This window comes from Ranitomeya imitator, chromosome 2, assembly GCF_032444005.1.
Source record: "Ranitomeya imitator isolate aRanImi1 chromosome 2, aRanImi1.pri, whole genome shotgun sequence".
NCBI classification, from domain to species: domain Eukaryota; kingdom Metazoa; phylum Chordata; class Amphibia; order Anura; family Dendrobatidae; genus Ranitomeya; species Ranitomeya imitator.
The window spans coordinates 597,870,933-597,888,270 of record NC_091283.1 but is presented as its reverse complement, the minus strand read 5'-3'; the positions used below and the strand labels follow the sequence as shown (position 1 = coordinate 597,888,270).

The window sequence follows — 17,338 nt, the reverse complement described above, 5'->3', positions numbered from 1 at the left end:
CCTCTTGAATTTTCCATTCCTTCCATCCTTGAATTTTTACAAACGGGTTTGGACTTAGGTCTCGCCCTTAGTTCTATCAAGGGGCAGATTTCAGCCCTGTCCGTTCTGTTCCAACGCAGGATTGCCAACAAGTGAAGACATTCATTCAGGGAGTCTCCCATAGGGTGCTGCCCTATAAGATGCCGTTGGAGCCATGGGACCTTAATCTGGTCCTCGGAGACTTGCAAGAAGCTCCTTTCGAACCTCTACAGGAGGTTTCTCTGTCCTTTCTTTCATGGAAGGTTGCCTTCCTGGTTGCGGTCACGTCCGTTAGACGAGTCTCAGAGCTGGTGTCTCTGTCTTGTCAAGTTCCGTTCCTGAATTTTCATCAGGATAAGGTGATTTTGAGAACATCCACGTCCTTTTTGCCAAAAGTTGTCTCATCCTTTCATCTCAATCAGGAGATTGTCTTACCGTTTCTCTGTCCGGCACCAGTACATCGCATCAAGAAGGCCCTGCACACACTGGAGTTAGTGAGAGCTCTCAAGAGATACGTCTCGCGGACGTTGGATGCCCTGTTTGTGCTCCCGGAAGGGCCAAGGAAGGGGTTTCCCGCTTCAAAGGCAACAATAGCCAAATGGATTCGTTCAGCTATTCAGGAGTCCTACCGAGTCAGAGGTCATTCTGTCCCACCAGGGATTAAGGCTCATTCCACTCGGTCAGTGGGTGCATCTTGGGCCATCCGGCAGCACAAATTTGCAGAGCTGCGACCTGGTCCAGTCTGCATACGTTTACAAAACATTACCATATTCATTCTCAGGCCTCGGCAGATGCGACCGTCAGCAGACGGATTTTGCAGGTGGCTGTGCCGCATCTGTAACCTGTGGGTACAAGGAGCAATTAGGCTATGTGCACACGATGCATGCAGATTTAGTGCAGAAAATTCCTGAGAAAATCCTGAAATTTTCTGCAAGAAATCTGCATGCGTTTTTTGCGCGTTTTTACCGCGTTTTTGGTGCGTTTTTTTTGCGGATTTTTCTAGACATTTCCCCAATGCATTATATAACGGGAAATCCGCAAAAAATCCGCAAAATTAATGAACATGCTGCGTTTTTTACCGCGATGCGTTTTTTTCACGGGAAAAAAAACGCATCATGTGCACAAAAATTGTGGAATTCATTAAAAATGATGGGATGCATATTGTATGCTGATTTTTTTTTTTTTTTTTGCGGTTTTATAGCATTTTTATCGGGAAAAAACGCGAAAAATCATCAACGTGTGCACACAGCCTTACAGTTGATTGTTCCCCACCCAGGGACTGCTTTAGGACGTCCCATGGTCCTGTGTCCCCGAATGAGGCGTGGGAGAAACAGGGATTGTGTACTCACCGTAAAATCCTTTTCTCCGAGCCAATCATTGGGGGACACAGCACCCACCCTGTTAGCCTAACGGCTTTGGTTTTCTGTGTTGGCTTGGTTTTGACATAGTTCATCCTAGTTAAATGTTAAGCTCCTACTGCTTTGTTACCAAACTGGTTCACTTGGAGCCAGCAGGAGGGTGTATACTGCAGGGGAGCAGCTATTCTTTCTGTATTACTTAGTGTCCTCCTAGTGGCAGCAGCATAACACCCATGGTCCTGTGTCCCCCAATGATTGGCTCGGAGAAAAGGATTTTACGGTGAGTACACAAAAATCCCTGTGTTTCAGCTGGAAAGTGGATGATTAGCTTATGCTAACTTAATAATGCACATGGTAAACATGTAAATAGTTAATATGTGAGTTATTGTAAAACATGAAGCACAGTTGTCCATTCATATATGCACTAAATGCCTTTAAAGGGCATTGACACTGCAAGATAATCGTGAACGAACATTGTTAAAAACACTTGTTTCATGATTATCTCTCTGTGTAACAAGGCTGCCGTTCACCCCAAGACCGAGCAAAACACTCCTTCGGGCCGGTTTCACACGTCAGTGGCTTCGGTACGTGTGGTGACAGTTTCCTCACGTACCGGAGACACTGACTCACGTAGACACATTAAAATAAATGTGTCTGCACATGTCAGTGTGTTTTCACGGACCGTGTGTCTGTTTGCAAAACACAGAGACATGTCAGTGTTCGTGGGAGAACACGGATCACACGGACCCATTAAAGTCAATGGGTCCGTGTAAACACGTACCGCACACGGATTCTGTCCGTGTGCCATCGGTGTGCTGTCCATGTGCGTTTTTCCTGCCATAAGGTTAAAATTGTTGCAATACACGGACAGCACACGTACCCTAAAAATGTACTCATGGACATCACACGGATCCCACACGGATGGCCTACGTGAGCACGCGGACACAGATAACTCCGGTACCGTTTTCTCCGGTACCGGAATTATCTGGACGTGTGAGACTGGCCTCATCTGGTGAAATAATCTTTAGTGCAGCGTAAAAGATCATCTTATGGCAGCTTATGTGCACTGGGCAAGCTAGTATAGATCACTCAGAGCAAATCATTTGCTTTGGCCTATCTGTGTAAACAGGCATTCAAATGACTGCCGATTGGTAAAAGTTTACCAATCAGCAGTTGTATCATGCCATTGGTCGGTCTGTGTTCATGTCACTTCTGTCCTGTAGGCTATCATTTCACATCTGGTGCTCCTAGGTATCATGAATGGATGAAGTCAGAGGAGCTACAGAAACTAACGGCCTCGGAGCCACTGACACTGGACCAGGAACATGACATGCAACGCAGTTGGAGAGAGGACAGTGACAGTAAGTGGCTTGCATATGCCAGGCCGTGTACAATTTCCCATTCATTATTATTAGCCTTGACGTAATACATTAGTATTTGGGGAGTTACACTCAAGTTGAAGCATCCATCTAACCAGTTTTACCTTTCAGAGTGCACCTTCATCATACTGGATAGAGAACAGTGGGATCAGGGATGTCCAGAAGATCAGTGTATGGTGGGAGATGTCAACCTATTTGTGCTTGATCTTGTAAACCCTTCATTAGCAGAGATAGAGATCATGATTGCAGGTAATTGTAATGTGTATGTATATACAAATCCTGGCAAAAATTATGGAATCACCGGCCTTGGAGGATGTTCATTCAGTTGTTTAATTTTGTAGAAAAAACGCAGATCACAGACATGGCACAAAACTAAAGTCATTTCAAATGGCAACTTTCTGGCTTTAAGAAACACTAAAAGAAATCAAGAACAAAAAATATGGTAGTCAGTAATGGTTACTTTTTTTAACCAAGCATAGGGGAAAAATTATGGAATCACTCAATTATAATCATCTTGAAAAATGATTTCATCATCCCCAAACATCCTTTCAATTGATGGGATAAGAAAAGTGTCCAAAATATCAACATAAACTTGTGCATTTAATGAAGATGTAATGACAGCCATCTCCCTAGTGCCTTTACCTGACATGCAGCCCCATATCATCAATGACTGAGGGAATTTGCATGTTCTCTTCAGGCAGTCATCTTTATAAGGCTGTGTGCACACGATGCAGATTTGGTGCAGAAAAATCTGCTGCAGTTCTGCACTAAATCTGCATCTCCTGGCAGAATCTGCAGGTGCGTTTTTTATGCGTTTTTTGAGCACAAATCTGCACAAAAAACGCATCAAAAACGCACCTGCAGATTTCTATTATGGAGGGGTGCAGAAACGCTGCAGAACTGCACAAAAGAAGTGACAGGCACTTCTTTGAAATCTGCAGCGTTTCTGCGCAGATTTTTCTGCACCATGTGCACAGCTTTTTTTTTTTTCACATTGATTTACATTGTACTGTGATCACAGTGCAGTTCTGCAGCGTTTCTGCTGCAGAAAAATCTGCAGTTCTGCACTAAATCTGCATCGTGTGCACATACCCTAAATCTCATTGGAACGCCACCAAATAAAAGTTCCAGCATCATCACCTTGCCCAATGCAGATTCGCGATTCATCACTGAATATGACTTTCATCCAGTCATCCACAGTCCACGATTGCTTTTCCTTAGCCCATTGCAACCTTGTTTTTTTCTGTTTAGGTGTTATTGATGGCTTTCGTTTAGCTTTTCTGTATGTAAATCCCATTTCCTTTAGGCGGTTTCTTACAGTTCGGTCACAGACGTTGACTCCAGTTTCCACCCATTCATTCCTCATTTGTTTTGTTGTGCATTTCCTGTTTTGGAGACATTTTGCTTTAAGTTTCCAGTCTAGACGCTTTGATGTCTTCCCTGGTCTACCAGTATGTTTGCCTTTAACAACCTTCCCATGTTGTTTGTATTTAGTCCAGATTTTAGACACAGTTGACTGTGAACAACCAACATCTTATGCGACATTTCGTGATGATTTACCCTCTTTTAAGGCTGCGTGTCCACGTTCAGGATGGCCGGCGGTATCGTCGGAGCGGCTTAGCCGCTCTGCGGTAAGCCCCGCCCCCTTTCTGGGACGCGATGATGCCGGATGTGTTCACAGCACACATCCGGGATCATCGCTCTCCACCATAGGGCCCTGTGCTATATCTTGCGGCGACGCAGCGTCGCCGCAAGATATACGGATATGCTGCGATCTGAAAAGACGCGCAGCATGTCCGGAGTCGCAGGGCCGCCGCGTGCGTGTTACCACGCATAGTGGAGACGGGATTTCATTAAATCCCCTCCACTATGCTGTAACATCTGGACGCTGCGTGTTTGACGCTGCGTCCCTATGCAGTGTCAAACACGCAGCGTTTACTGCACGTGGACACATACCCTAAGAGTTTGATAATCCTCTCCTTTCTTCAATTGACATCTCTCGTGTTGGAGCCATGATTCATGTCAGTGCACTTGGTGCAACAGCTCTCCAAGGTGTGATTACTCCTTTTTAGATGCAGACTAACGAGCAGATCTAATGTGATGCAGGTGTTCGTTTTGGGTATGAAAATTTACAGGATGATTCCATAATTTTTTCCTCAGAATTGAGTGATTCCATAATTTTCCCCTATGCTTGGTTAAAAAAAGTAACCATTACTGACTACCACATTTTTTGTTCTTGATTTCTTTTAGTGTTTCTTAAAGCCGGAAAGTTGCCATTTGAAATGACTTTAGTTTTGTGCCATGTCTGTGATCTGCTTTTTTTCTACAAAATTAAACAACTGAATGAACATCCTCCAAGGCTGGTGATTACATAATTTTTGCCTGGGGTTGTAGAACCCAATGGTGAGAGGACTAAACTGCCACTAGAGGCAACATTGCGATTTCGTGGCAGCAGTGCAAAAACCTCAGATCACCAATGCCAAGCGCTGATTTACGTTTATAAAGAAACTGTTGTAAAAACCACTTGCACGTATTCTTTGTCTGCATAGATAGTACTTCAAACTTGGGCAAGCATACAGACTAATTACAGGCAGATGCCTAAAAAATGTTTCTTGCCAAAATACATAAGGCTATAATAGGGTAGAAAACTTATCTGGGCTTTTTTCCGTCACAATTACAGTTGTATTTCTAAAAGGGAATCTGTCACCAGGTTTTTGCTATCTAACCTGAGAGCATTATAATGTAGAGCCAGAGATACTAATTTCAGCAATGTGTCACTTAAGGTATCGTCACACTGAACGATATCGCTAGCGATCCGTGACGTTGCAGCGTCCTGAATAGCGATATCGTTCAGTTTGACACGCAGCAGCAATCAGGATCCTGCTGTGATGTCGTTGGTCGCTGCAGAAAGTCCAGCACTTTATTTGGTCGCTGGACCTCCTGCAGACATCGCTGAATTGGCGTGTGTGACGCCGATTCAGCGATGTCTTCACTGGTAACCAGGGTAAACATCGGGTTACTAAGCGCAGGGCCGCGCTTAGTAACCCGATGTTTACCCTGGTTACCAGCGTAAAAGTAAAAAAAACAAACACTACATACTTACCTTCCGCTGTCTGTCCCCGGCGCTGTGCTTCTCTGCACTGGCTGTGAGCGCCGGCCAGCCGTAAAGCACAGCGGTGACGTCACCGCCCTGCTTTCCGGCCGCTGTGCTTACAGTCAGTGCAGGAAAGCACAGCGCCGGGGGACAGACAGCGGAAGGCAAGTATGTAGTGTTTGTTTTTTTTACTTTTACGATGGTAACCAGGGTAAACATCGGGTTACTAAGCGCGGCCCTGCGCATAGTAACCCGATGTTTACCCTGGTTACCGGCATCGATAGTCGCTGGAGAGCTGTCTGTGTGACAGCTCTCCAGCGACCAAACAGCGACGCTGCAGCGATCGACATCGTTGTCGGTATCGCTGCAGCGTCGCTTAGTGTGACGGTACCTTTACTTGGCTGCTTGCTATAGTTTTGATAAAATCACTGTCTTATGAGCAGCAGATTATCGCTAGAGGACTAGTAAACTTGCTGCCAGGTAGGCATCCACGTCCCCACCACTGATTGGCATCACCATTTTGCATAACATTTTGAATCATATTTATCCGGCACTCTATGCTGAGCACTTGCATCGGGGTTTCCCTTTAAATCTCCAAGTGATGTAATTCAGATGAAACCCCCAAGTGATCCATTCACTATAATGCGGCAGCAGAGTTACTCTGGGCTCTTTATGGCCTCTTTTCAGCGGTGTCCTTTTTTTTTTTTTTTTTTTTTTTTTTACAAAGGTGCACAAAACTGTGTCCGATGGCTCTTTTATGCCTCATTATGGAGAATCTTCTGCCAGTTGTTCAGTCTGAATCACGTACTTCAGAGATGTACATGGAAACCCCAGTGTAAGCACTCAAAACAGAGCGCAGGATAAATGTGTGCCGAGCCTTACTGCGATCTTTGGGAGGCAGAATGAAAAAATCAACATCATGTGAAGAATTGGTTTTATTTTTTTTTACGCCATTCCTTGTGCGATATAAGTGAAAAGATGACTTTATTCTTTGGTTCAGTGCAAGTACAGCGATACCAGATTTATATGTTTGTTACTTTCTGTTCGGCTGCTGTCACACACTAAACACTTTTCATTGCAAAACCACATCGCTGTATTTTGAGAGCTATAGTTTTTCTGTGTTTCTGCTGACAGTCATGTGACAGCTTGTTTCTTGTGGGACGAGTCAACTTTTTTATTGGTACCATTTTCTTGCTCATCAAATTTTTTTTATTGCTTTCTATTCCAATTTTTGGGATGCAGAATAAACATAAAAAACAATTCAGTAATTGTGTTTTTTTTTTTTTTTTAATTGACATTCTGTGTATGGTAAAATTGATAAGGCAGGTTTATTCTTCCGGTCAGTAATATTGCAGCGATACCACAGTTATATATTTTCTTTTCTTTTTTTATATTTTGGCGCTTTTACACAATAAAATCAGTATAGAAAAAAAAATTGTTTTTTTGTGTCACTTTAACTTTTTTTTTTTTTACTTTTTTTTGGCTTATGGAGCAGTATGGCGTCATGGTTTTTGTGGGACAAGATGACTTTTTCAGCAATACCATTTTTACATACAGTCGTCTTTTTGATCGCGTTTTATTCCACTTTTTGTTCGGTTGTATGATAAACCATCGTTTTCGGCCTCGTGGGTTTTTTTGTTTGTTTTTCTCCAGTGTTTACTAAAGGTGTTAACCGGTGGGACAGTTTTATAGGTCGGGTTGTTCTGGATGCTGCAATACCAAATGTGTAGTTTTATTGTTTTGTTATTGTTTTGTTTTTTATTATTAGTACAAAATATATCTAAAAATTATTATTTTGTGATATAGATAGATATCTATCTCAATCAAATTTCTTTCTTTTTTTTATAAACCTAATTTGTATTGATTTTTTTTTTTTTAACATAACATTGGAAAGCATAACCGGATAGGATAAGGACACTGTAAATTGTCAAAAGTACATATACAAATCTTACTTGTCAGACAACAGGTCTGCATAACTTTTAAAATAGTATATTGATACATAAATAGATCTCCGTCAATGCCAACACAAATTTTGAGGAAACAGTAAGAGAAAGAAAAGACAGGCTGAATACATAGGGTAATAGGGGAAGGAAGAGAATTTCTTTTGATGTATTTTACATAGTCAAGAGTGTCCTTCTATGGTAATATATGTTGTATCTTAAATCGACATTATACATCTGGAATAGTTCCCAAGACCCCTAACGTCCCGCTCGGATCCTCCAGACAGTACCATTCCGTGTGGCAGAAGGGACTAATCATTCTCGATATTTCATGAGCGCTATAATGAAAACCAATGAACGTTTTCCACAGCGGAAATACTTTCCCTGCAGATTTTTCTTCATTCCTTTCCGGTTCTATTCATTCAATTCCCAGTCAGTGTTTCATCTGGGCTATTAGCATCTCCATCGATGGGATGCTTAGTTTAAGCCATTCGCCAAATAAGCCATGTAAGGCTACAACTAAGAGTGTGTGAATGTTTTAGGGATCTTTGGTTTAACTCCTGTGGGTTGTGTCTCTGGAGTATTTTATTTATATATATATCTCTTAGTCCCACTATGGGACTTTCACTTTCTGCAGTCTGATCAGTTATAAGGTATAGCAGTGTAGGAGCCAGCCAGCAGGTATTCGGAGTTGTTGTAAGGAGGAAGACCGGGCTGCAGGTACCTGCGTCACGAACTTTCGAGGCTGTATCCAGCGTTGCCGGGGGGAAAGAATGGGGGACTGGACACGTCCCTTAACGGGCAGAGGGGGCGTGCCTAAGCCAGGCAGTGTGCAGGAATCACGGGAAAGAAGTCTGAGTTTCCAGCCGGCAGCGAGAGTAGAGTAGTTGAGCCGCGGCAGCGCTCTCGCATACGCGCCCTTAAGCCAGTGAGCGTGCAGAGCGCCGCGCTCCCGGCTAAGCAGAGTACAGTGCTCGCGCGAAGGAGTGGGTGCCAGGTGAGTTCCCCATTGCTGACAGACGTGTGGCAGCACACCTGTTGTACAAAGACTTCTGCAGCGCTTTGGGTGCACAGATTTATGGACTAGGGGCTTAGCGGGCAGAACCGGTGACCGTCCGTTGCTGCCAGAATCTGGACCGTGCTGTGTTGGAATTCTTCTGAGGACACCACGCCAGCTGATGCCGGTACTCCAACTCCCATCAGACAGTATGTGGATAAGGACCAGAGATGACTACGATAATTGCCATTTAGCTATCAGACTGTCGAGTTAACTCTTTAACCCCCTTGTTTATTGTTCACCGCTCATTGTTTATTAACCCCCTGCCAGGAGACCATTGCCATCCCTTTTGTTAACAAATTAAATAATATTGTTATACAGCCTTGTTCTGCAACCCCTGCGTCACTGCATTCCCATACCTGGTTCCATTGTCATAAGGATAACAAAAAAAAGTGCTGAAAGAAAATGAATTTTGGACACCTCTGCTCTTAGACTACATCAACTTACATGAAGAGGATCAGTGTGAGGATCATAACTGTGAGCCACTGAAGTGGATTTTATAAGGAACTGACTCTATTTTATTTACAGTGATATATCCTGGCCCTGTCTAGAGTTTCTTTTGTTCAGCTGTGGACTTGTCATTTATCATACAAAACACACACCACATCAGTTCACACTCTTATCATGTGTTGTCTCTATGAATCCTTCCTAATTGGCTTTTCTTTCACATGACAATGCACAGGCACCAACCTTAATAAATGTCACTGCCAGACACTTCTGCTTGACCCATCTATCTCTTGAAGAATAGTTTTACAATGTGCTAATAGGACGCCAAATAGGACACATCATCACTGGAGTCTGTCCACATTTATCTAATTTCAATATCCTTTTATACAAAGGATCAAACACGTTTGTGTGCATCTGAATGGAGAACTCCTAGAGGTTTGGTGAATGGATCTTCTGTGTACATGGATAAAGTGGAAAAAAAAAAAACTTGTTGCACAATTATCAGTTCTAGAAGTCACTGGGGAGAATGTTACACTCTTCTATTTTGAAGCCCAGTGACAACAATTCCTAGCTTGTTCTCCATTCGACCTCAGGGATCCCTACCAATAAAATTCAGAATGACGAGGCTGTTGTGTAACGCTGCTTCCCCTTGACTGTGTTTTCTGCACCTCAGTGCCATGGCCACTGTAAACTGCAGTAGGACCCCAAACAAGTCAGTGCAGAATGGCTAATGTATGGAAAGCTGCCCCGCATTTCATTAGAGAAACCAATTAAATCCTGACTTCCGATTATTATTTTGGAGCTCTGATTTCCTTTGAGTACAGTGAACTCCTGGGATAGGGGTAGCACAAACAAAAAATGTTTTCTGATCCGAAGGTATAACGCGGGAATTACTAAATAAAGCAGTGGATGGATTGGATTCCATCTCCCTTGTTGAGTCACATTCTAATGCAGGTGCTAATACCGGTACTCATAACACTGGTCAACGCAATTTTTCTGGCAAAAGGTTTTAAAACATATTTTAAGTCAATTTTGGCTGCTGATTACAAATATGAACTCCGTTTTTGGCTATCACATCAGGACTTTGAGATATTTTCAATTTTTGATGAAAATGACTCCTAATGTTTTATGATAAAAACACATGATTTTCGGTACTACATTTTGTATATTTTTAATCAAGGAATAACAAAGATTACAAAGTCTATGTACAGCAAATCAAATATACTTACAGAATTAAACTAGAAAATATTAAAACACATATATATATGGCACACAGATGAATGACAAATGGCAGTTATTTGAACTTTCTTTTCTTGGCTGATCTGTGATGTACAGCTTCTGGGTTGTCTCTCATCAAGCTCCAGCAATAGTCAGCCATCATATGTGAGTCCCACCGGCCTTGATACCGTTCTTCCATTGTTTTACTGTCCTGATGAAAACGCTCCCCTTGTTCCTCGCTCACATCCCCAAGATTCTCTGGAAAAAAGTCCAAATGGCTGTGTAATTAGTGAATCTTGATACTCATTCTACATCCAAGATTTCGCAGACTCGTTAGTAGCTCTTCCACAATCTCTTCATAGTTGTCTGCTTTCTTATTCCCTAGAAAATTCTGCACCACATTACAAAATGCATTCCAAGCTCTTTCTTCTGTCTCATTCATTGATGTGATAAAATTTGGGTCTCTCATAAGTGTTCTTATTTGAGGTCCATCAAATATTCCAGTCTTTTTCTTCTCTTCACTAAGACCAGGAAAAGTTGAACATATATAGTTAAAGCATTCTCCACTGTGATTGAGAGCTTTGACGAACTGCTTCATCAATCCAAGTTTTATGTGTAAGGGAGAAAAGACAATGTTCTTCCTATCCACTAGAGGATCATGGATGACATTCTTATTGCCAGATGCCAAACTCTGTCGCTGAAGCCATTCAGTTTTCACCCAATGCTCTGCTGTAGCTCTACTGTCCCAGTAGCACAGAAAACAAGGGTGTTATCATAACAAATGGGAATTATGCATGTTCAAAGAAAACAAAGATATTCTCACATTTATTGGGAGACTAAATGGAAACTAAATTTACCTTAGTGAACCGTATAAACCGGCACTTTTCATACACTACTTATATTTATCATGGAATTCATGAAAATGGGCAATATACCTATAGCGCAAAAATGTGATGTGATAGAGAAATTATAAGATCAGATTTGAATTCAGCACCCTCAAATTAGTCTAAAACTGTTCTTAAAGTCCATGCCAGAAAATTTTTATTTTTTTTGTAGACCAGTGTAATTGCACCAAGTCTGGTCCCATCCCTAATTTATTTTTCCTGGTATTCTAGAGCCCAAATTTCGTCGCAGAGGTTTTGGTGAAGAGTCAGTCCGTCTTATGTTGTATTATGGTGAGTACTGCAGTTTTTACTATGTCACCACAAACAAGCTGGACTTATTGAGCTCAAGTCTCATCTCTGTTATAGGTGCCACAACTCTGGGAATTTCTTTGTTTCAAGCAAAAATCGGAGAAGAGAACGTAACAAGTATTCGGCTGTTTAACAGATTGCACTTCAGTACGGTGGGTGTTTGTCTGAGCACAGTAATATAGGTCTGAATGAGCTTCGGTCACTCTGTATATCCTGTCCTCTATTACCAGGTGTCCTATAGCTCAATATTTCAGGAGATGACTCTGCAATGGGAGGTGTCAGAGACTGAAAGGCAATGGCTGTTGGATTCACTTCATGTCACTGTGGAGTCTTATAGAGCAATGAAACAGAACCGAGAACCTGATGCTCATCATTAGGTGAGAGCATGACGTGTAGACTGACAGACAATGTAGTTACTCAAGTTCTTTGTCTCTTTCTTATGTGTGTACAGTTTCTTGGTTAGATATTGACTTTTCTCCTAATTTATAATGTTACGCTACTTGTGAATTTGTTACAATTATTGCAGAAGGATTTTCAGGGACAATGGGATCCTACACTGTCCCTCAAGCTAGGGGAAGCCTAGGCTATTTGTCTCCCAGATTACCCTTGATGGTGGGTATGCCAGGGTCTTGTACTTCGCTATACTCGTATATGAACGACTATTCCCTCCCCCACCCAGGGAGGAAGGGACAGAAGAGTATGGAATAACACAAACCAGACATACAGGGGAAAACAGACAGGAATAAAGGAAAACCACAATCCTACAAATACACTTGCAAAATGACCAAGTGGGAATTAAGGGAGGAGTAGGTGTGACAAACTAAAGGGACGAGGATAAGGAGGAACTCGCACATACCAAATCCAAACAGAAATCTTCTGAAAACTACTCCATCCTGCCTGCTGCTAACTCTGAACTCTCCTTCAACTCCAAACCAGGAAGTGGTAGGTGATCACTGGCAAAGATAGGAGCAAGGAGGGGGGTTCTTAAACCTGTCCTGAGTAAAGGCCCCTTCACATTAAGCGACGCTGCAGCGATACCGACAACGATCCGGATCGCTGCAGCGTTGCTGTTTGGTCGCTGGAGAGCTGTCACACAGACTGCTCTCCAGCGACCAACGATGCCGGTAACCAGGGTAAACATCGGGTAACTAAGCGCAGGGCCGCGCTTAGTAACCCGACGTTTACCCTGGTTACCATCCTAAAAGTAAAAAAAACAAACAGTACATACTTGCCTAACGCGGTCTGTCCCCGGCGCTCTGCTTCTCTGCACTCCTCCTGTACTGTCTGTGTGAGCACAGCGGCCGGAAAGCAGAGCGGTGACGTCACCGCTCTGCTTTCCGGCTGACCGACGCTCACAGCCAGTACAGGAGGAGTGCAGAGCACAGCGTCGGGGACAGACAGCGGTAGGTAAGTATGTAGTGTTTGTTTATTTTACTTTTAGGATGGTAACCAGGGTAAACATCGGGTAACTAAGCGCAGGGCCGCGCTTAGTTACCCGATGTTTACCCTGGTTACCAGTGAAGACATCGCTGGATCGGTGTCACACACGCCGATCCAGCGATGTCCACGGGAGATCCAGCGACGAAATAAAGTTCTGGACTTTCTTCAGCGACCAACGATCTCCCAGCAGGGGCCTGATCGTAGGTCGCTGTCACACAGAACGATTTTATTAACGATATCGTTGCTACGTCACAAAAAGCAACGATATCGTTAACAATATCGTTATGTGTGAAGGTACCTTAACCAACTCCGATACAATAAGACCGAGAACTCCAGGTGTCCCACTGAGTAGTTTAACTCTTGCAGAAACAAGCAACGAAAGCCAGAACTGCTAATAGGACAATGAAGCTGTTGTAACTACCGCTGGTGTATGTGTTACCATTTGCTGCAATCGTCTGACCCCACTCTGTCACAGTTTCCCCATAAAAATTTAAAGGGACATTCCTATTTCTGTATACAAAGCTCTAATATATTTTGTGTGTCAATTTCTACATCAATCTATTCTATTGCAGTCATTGAGTGAGAATCCTCATTTTATTTTAACTTTGAAAGGTGAAAATCTGTCCTAGTCAAGTGATTAATCAGTTGTAGGAGTTGTAAAGCTGTGATACTCTTACTGTACCATATCCAGGGTTAACAAGCCAAAAATCTGTAATTATATTATAAAGTAATGTATTGTCCATTTTTTTTATTTAGGGTCTTTTTTTCCTCTCCCGGAATATATGTGGTTATTCATGAAACATGAGGTACCAATTGTATTTCCTTACAATATTTAAGAATGCACAAGCTGTGGAACCATAGAGCTTCTATGTTTGGAGGTACCATTTCTGGAATATGCTCTATATGGCTGAAGATACAAAGAGAAGTCAAGCAGTGGAAAAGCACCATAATCCGTGGGTAAAATACGTGCGTCGTTAATAACTTGGTTCACATGATCCGGTAAAACTGCGCTTCTTGTTATGACTGTGGACTGAGGCGTAGATATATTTATTGTCAGAGGATTGTGCCCACCAGAAGTTTTCCTGGAACAAGCAATGGACCCCTTGTTTTGCAATTTTGATAAAGAAGGTCTTTAAAAGCACAGCTTCAAATGCTTATGACTCCAGGTTTTTATTTCTTATTTATTTTTTTACACCCACTGAATTCCCAGGAAAGATCACTGCACATGTACTAGTGTCTCTGTATCAGGGGCACATAGTTCATATTTCCATAACGTCCATTGGTTTTAATGGACCGGTATCAAACTACCTCTCAAAGAAGACAAGGACCATCCGAACACGAGGCCTTGACAACTAAGATAAGACTTTTGAAATATCTTCAGTTCGCACTCCCATAATTACCAGCGTGTCCAAAGTCTCCTAGCGAACATGTTGGTGAAGATGAATTTGTAGAGAGGGGGTTGAGCGTGCATGTTGCTGTTTCACAACCACTACAGCTGAGTGATAGCACATTACTGTGAGAAAACTCTTCTGTATTTTTGCAACTCTGGCACTATGTAGCTGAGGCTCCGTAATTTTACACTGCCAGAATGGTGCAGGTATATGAGACGTTCCTCCAACCTCCTAAGCAAGTGGCAGCTTTATATTATAGCTGATACTGGTGCAGAAGGCTGGATCAGGCATATCTCCGAGCCTGGATCAGGCATATCTCCGATCCTGTCCACTTAATCCCTCAGATGTGTGATCAATAGTGACTGAATCATCTCGGCGGTTACCACACCTGTATCTCCAAAATCGTCATGTAATACTGATGGGTTTCAGTGACAGCTGGGGCCTATGTAACAGGTGTCCCAAAAATAATCCATCGTATGGTAACATTTCAAAGAAAGACAGTAATGGGAAGAAACACTGGATGTTTTTGCACTACAATCAGAAAAGATGTTGCTAAGAAATCTTTGCATGTTCTAGTACAAAGACAGATGAGGCCCAGCATTTCCAAACCCCCCTGAAGCATCTCCCTAATGACTAGATAGACTGTTTCTAAGGTGCTCTACCTGGCGTATAGTCCCACAAGATCCAGCACCAACCTTATGCCATATTATTTTGCCAGGTGCAGAGCGGTCTACCTCACTAGACTTCCCCACTGTCCTATAGCTCAAAAACTATACATGGTAATTTTACTGTGGGGGCAACGGGCCCACCAGAGTTGATGTGCAAGGTTGGATTAGAGGTGTTGTGTTGATCAGCAAGAGATTCCGCTTTAATGAGATGCGGGTGGGGTTTGTTTACACCTCTGACTGTGAAGGCCCCGTCACACATAGCGACGCTGCAGCGATACCGACAACTATCCGGATCGCTGCAGCGTCGCTGTTTGGTCGCTGGAGAGCTGTCACACAGACAGCTCTCCAGCGACCAACGATCCCGAGGTCCCCGGTAACCAGGGTAAACATCGGGTAACTAAGCGCAGGGCCGCGCTTAGTAACCCGATGTTTACCCTGGTTACCATCGTTAAAGTAAAAAAAACAAACGCTACATACTTACCTACCGCTGTCTGTCCCCGGCGCTCTGCTTCTCTGTTCTGGCTGTGAGCACAGCGGCCGGAAAGCAGAGCGGTGACGTCACCGCTCTGCTTTCCGGCTGACCGGCGCTCACAGCCAGACCAGAGAAGCAGAGCGCCGGGGACAGACAGCGGTAGGCAAGTATGTAGCGTTTGTTTTTTTTACTTTAACGATGGTAACCAGGGTAAACATTGGGTTACTAAGCGCGGCCCTGCGCTTAGTTACCCGATGTTTACCCTGGTTACCAGCGAAGACATCGCTGAATCGGCGTCACACACGCCGATTCAGCGATGTCAGCGGGACCTCAACGATCAAAAAATGGCCCAGGCCATTCCGACACGACCAGCGATCTCACAGCAGGGGCCTGATCGCTGGTACGTGTCACACATAGCGAGATCGCTACTGAGATCGCTGTTGCGTCACAAAACTTGTGACTCAGCAGCGATCTCGCTAGCGATCTCGCTATGTGTGACGGGGCCTTGAGGGTATGTGCACACGTCAGAATTTCTTGCAGAAATTTTCCTGACAAAAACAGGACATTTATGCCAGAATTCCGCATGCGTTTTTTTTTGCGTTTTTGGTGCGTTTTTTCCCAAATGCATAGAATAGCAGGAAAAATGCAGAAAATCTGCAAAATTAATGAACATGCTGCTTTTTTTTACCGCGATGTGTTTTTTTCTGCGGAAAAAAATGCATCATGTGCACAAAACATGCAGAATGCATTCTAAATGATAGGATGCATAATGTATGCGTTTTTAATGCGTTTTTACCGCAAAAAAACACAAAAAAACCTGAACGTGTGCACATAGCCTAAGGGCTTTATGCCAAAAAGCAAGCAACTGTTTTATAGGATTTAACCCCTTTGCGACCGCCGATACGCCTTTTAACGGCGGCTGCTAAGGGTACTTAAACCACAGCGCCGTTAATTAACGGCGTTGTGGAAAAAGTAAATAGCGCCCCCCAGAGTCGGATTTTCTCCGGGGTCTCGGCTGCCGGGGGTAGCCGAGACCCCAGAGAACATGATTCGGGGGGTTTTGTACTGACCCCGCATTTGCGATCGCCGGTAATTAACTTTTTACTGGCGATCGCAAAAATAAAACAAACGCGATTTCTTTTCAATTCCTCTGTCCTCCGATGTGATCGCACATCAGAGGACAGAGAAAAGGGGTCCCCGATCCCCCCCCCCCCCCCCGATACTCACCTATCTCCCCCCGGTGCTCCTCGTGGCTCCCGGTGGGCGCCACCATCTTCAAAATGGCGGGCGCATGCGCAGTGCGCCCGCCGGCCGGCACCGGGAGAATCTTTGGGGTCTCGGCTACCGGGGGTAGCCGAGACCCCAAATAGCATGATCGGGGTCGGTTTTACCGACCCCTGTTTTGCGATCGCCGGTAATTAACTGTTTACCGGCGACCGCAAAAAAAAAAAAAAGCAAAGTGTAATTCTCTGTCCTCTGATGTGATCGCACATCAGAGGACAGAGAAATAGGGGGATTCGGGGACCCTATCATACTCACCGGTGTCCCTGGGTCCTCCTGCTGCTCCTCCTGGCCGCCGGGGAAAAGAAAATGGCGGGCGCATGCGCAGTGCGCCCGCCATCTGTCTCCATCTGCCGGCCGGCAGGAGAAGAGCAGTTGGGGC

The 17,338-nt window shown here is 43.8% G+C and overlaps 1 protein-coding gene across 5 annotated transcripts in view; it reads left to right on the top strand.

Annotated features, from left to right (window-relative positions):
• NAT9 (N-acetyltransferase 9) overlaps positions 1-14,295 on the top strand; it is a 76,347-nt gene extending 62,052 nt beyond the window's left edge. For 4 of the 5 annotated variants that reach the window (XM_069752369.1, XM_069752368.1, XM_069752366.1 and 1 more), the window contains 6 exons: positions 2,628-2,737; positions 2,867-3,004; positions 11,627-11,686; positions 11,762-11,856; positions 11,935-12,081; positions 13,901-14,295. In XM_069752369.1, coding sequence (XP_069608470.1) covers positions 2,641-2,737; positions 2,867-3,004; positions 11,627-11,686; positions 11,762-11,856; positions 11,935-12,081 — 537 coding nt within the window. In that variant the 5' untranslated portion in view covers positions 2,628-2,640 and the 3' untranslated portion in view covers positions 13,901-14,295. The remainder of the gene's footprint in view (positions 1-2,627; positions 2,738-2,866; positions 3,005-11,626; positions 11,687-11,761; positions 11,857-11,934; positions 12,082-13,900) is intronic. The other variant, XM_069752367.1, reaches the window with a different exon arrangement.
• The last annotated feature ends 3,043 nt before the right edge of the window (positions 14,296-17,338 follow it).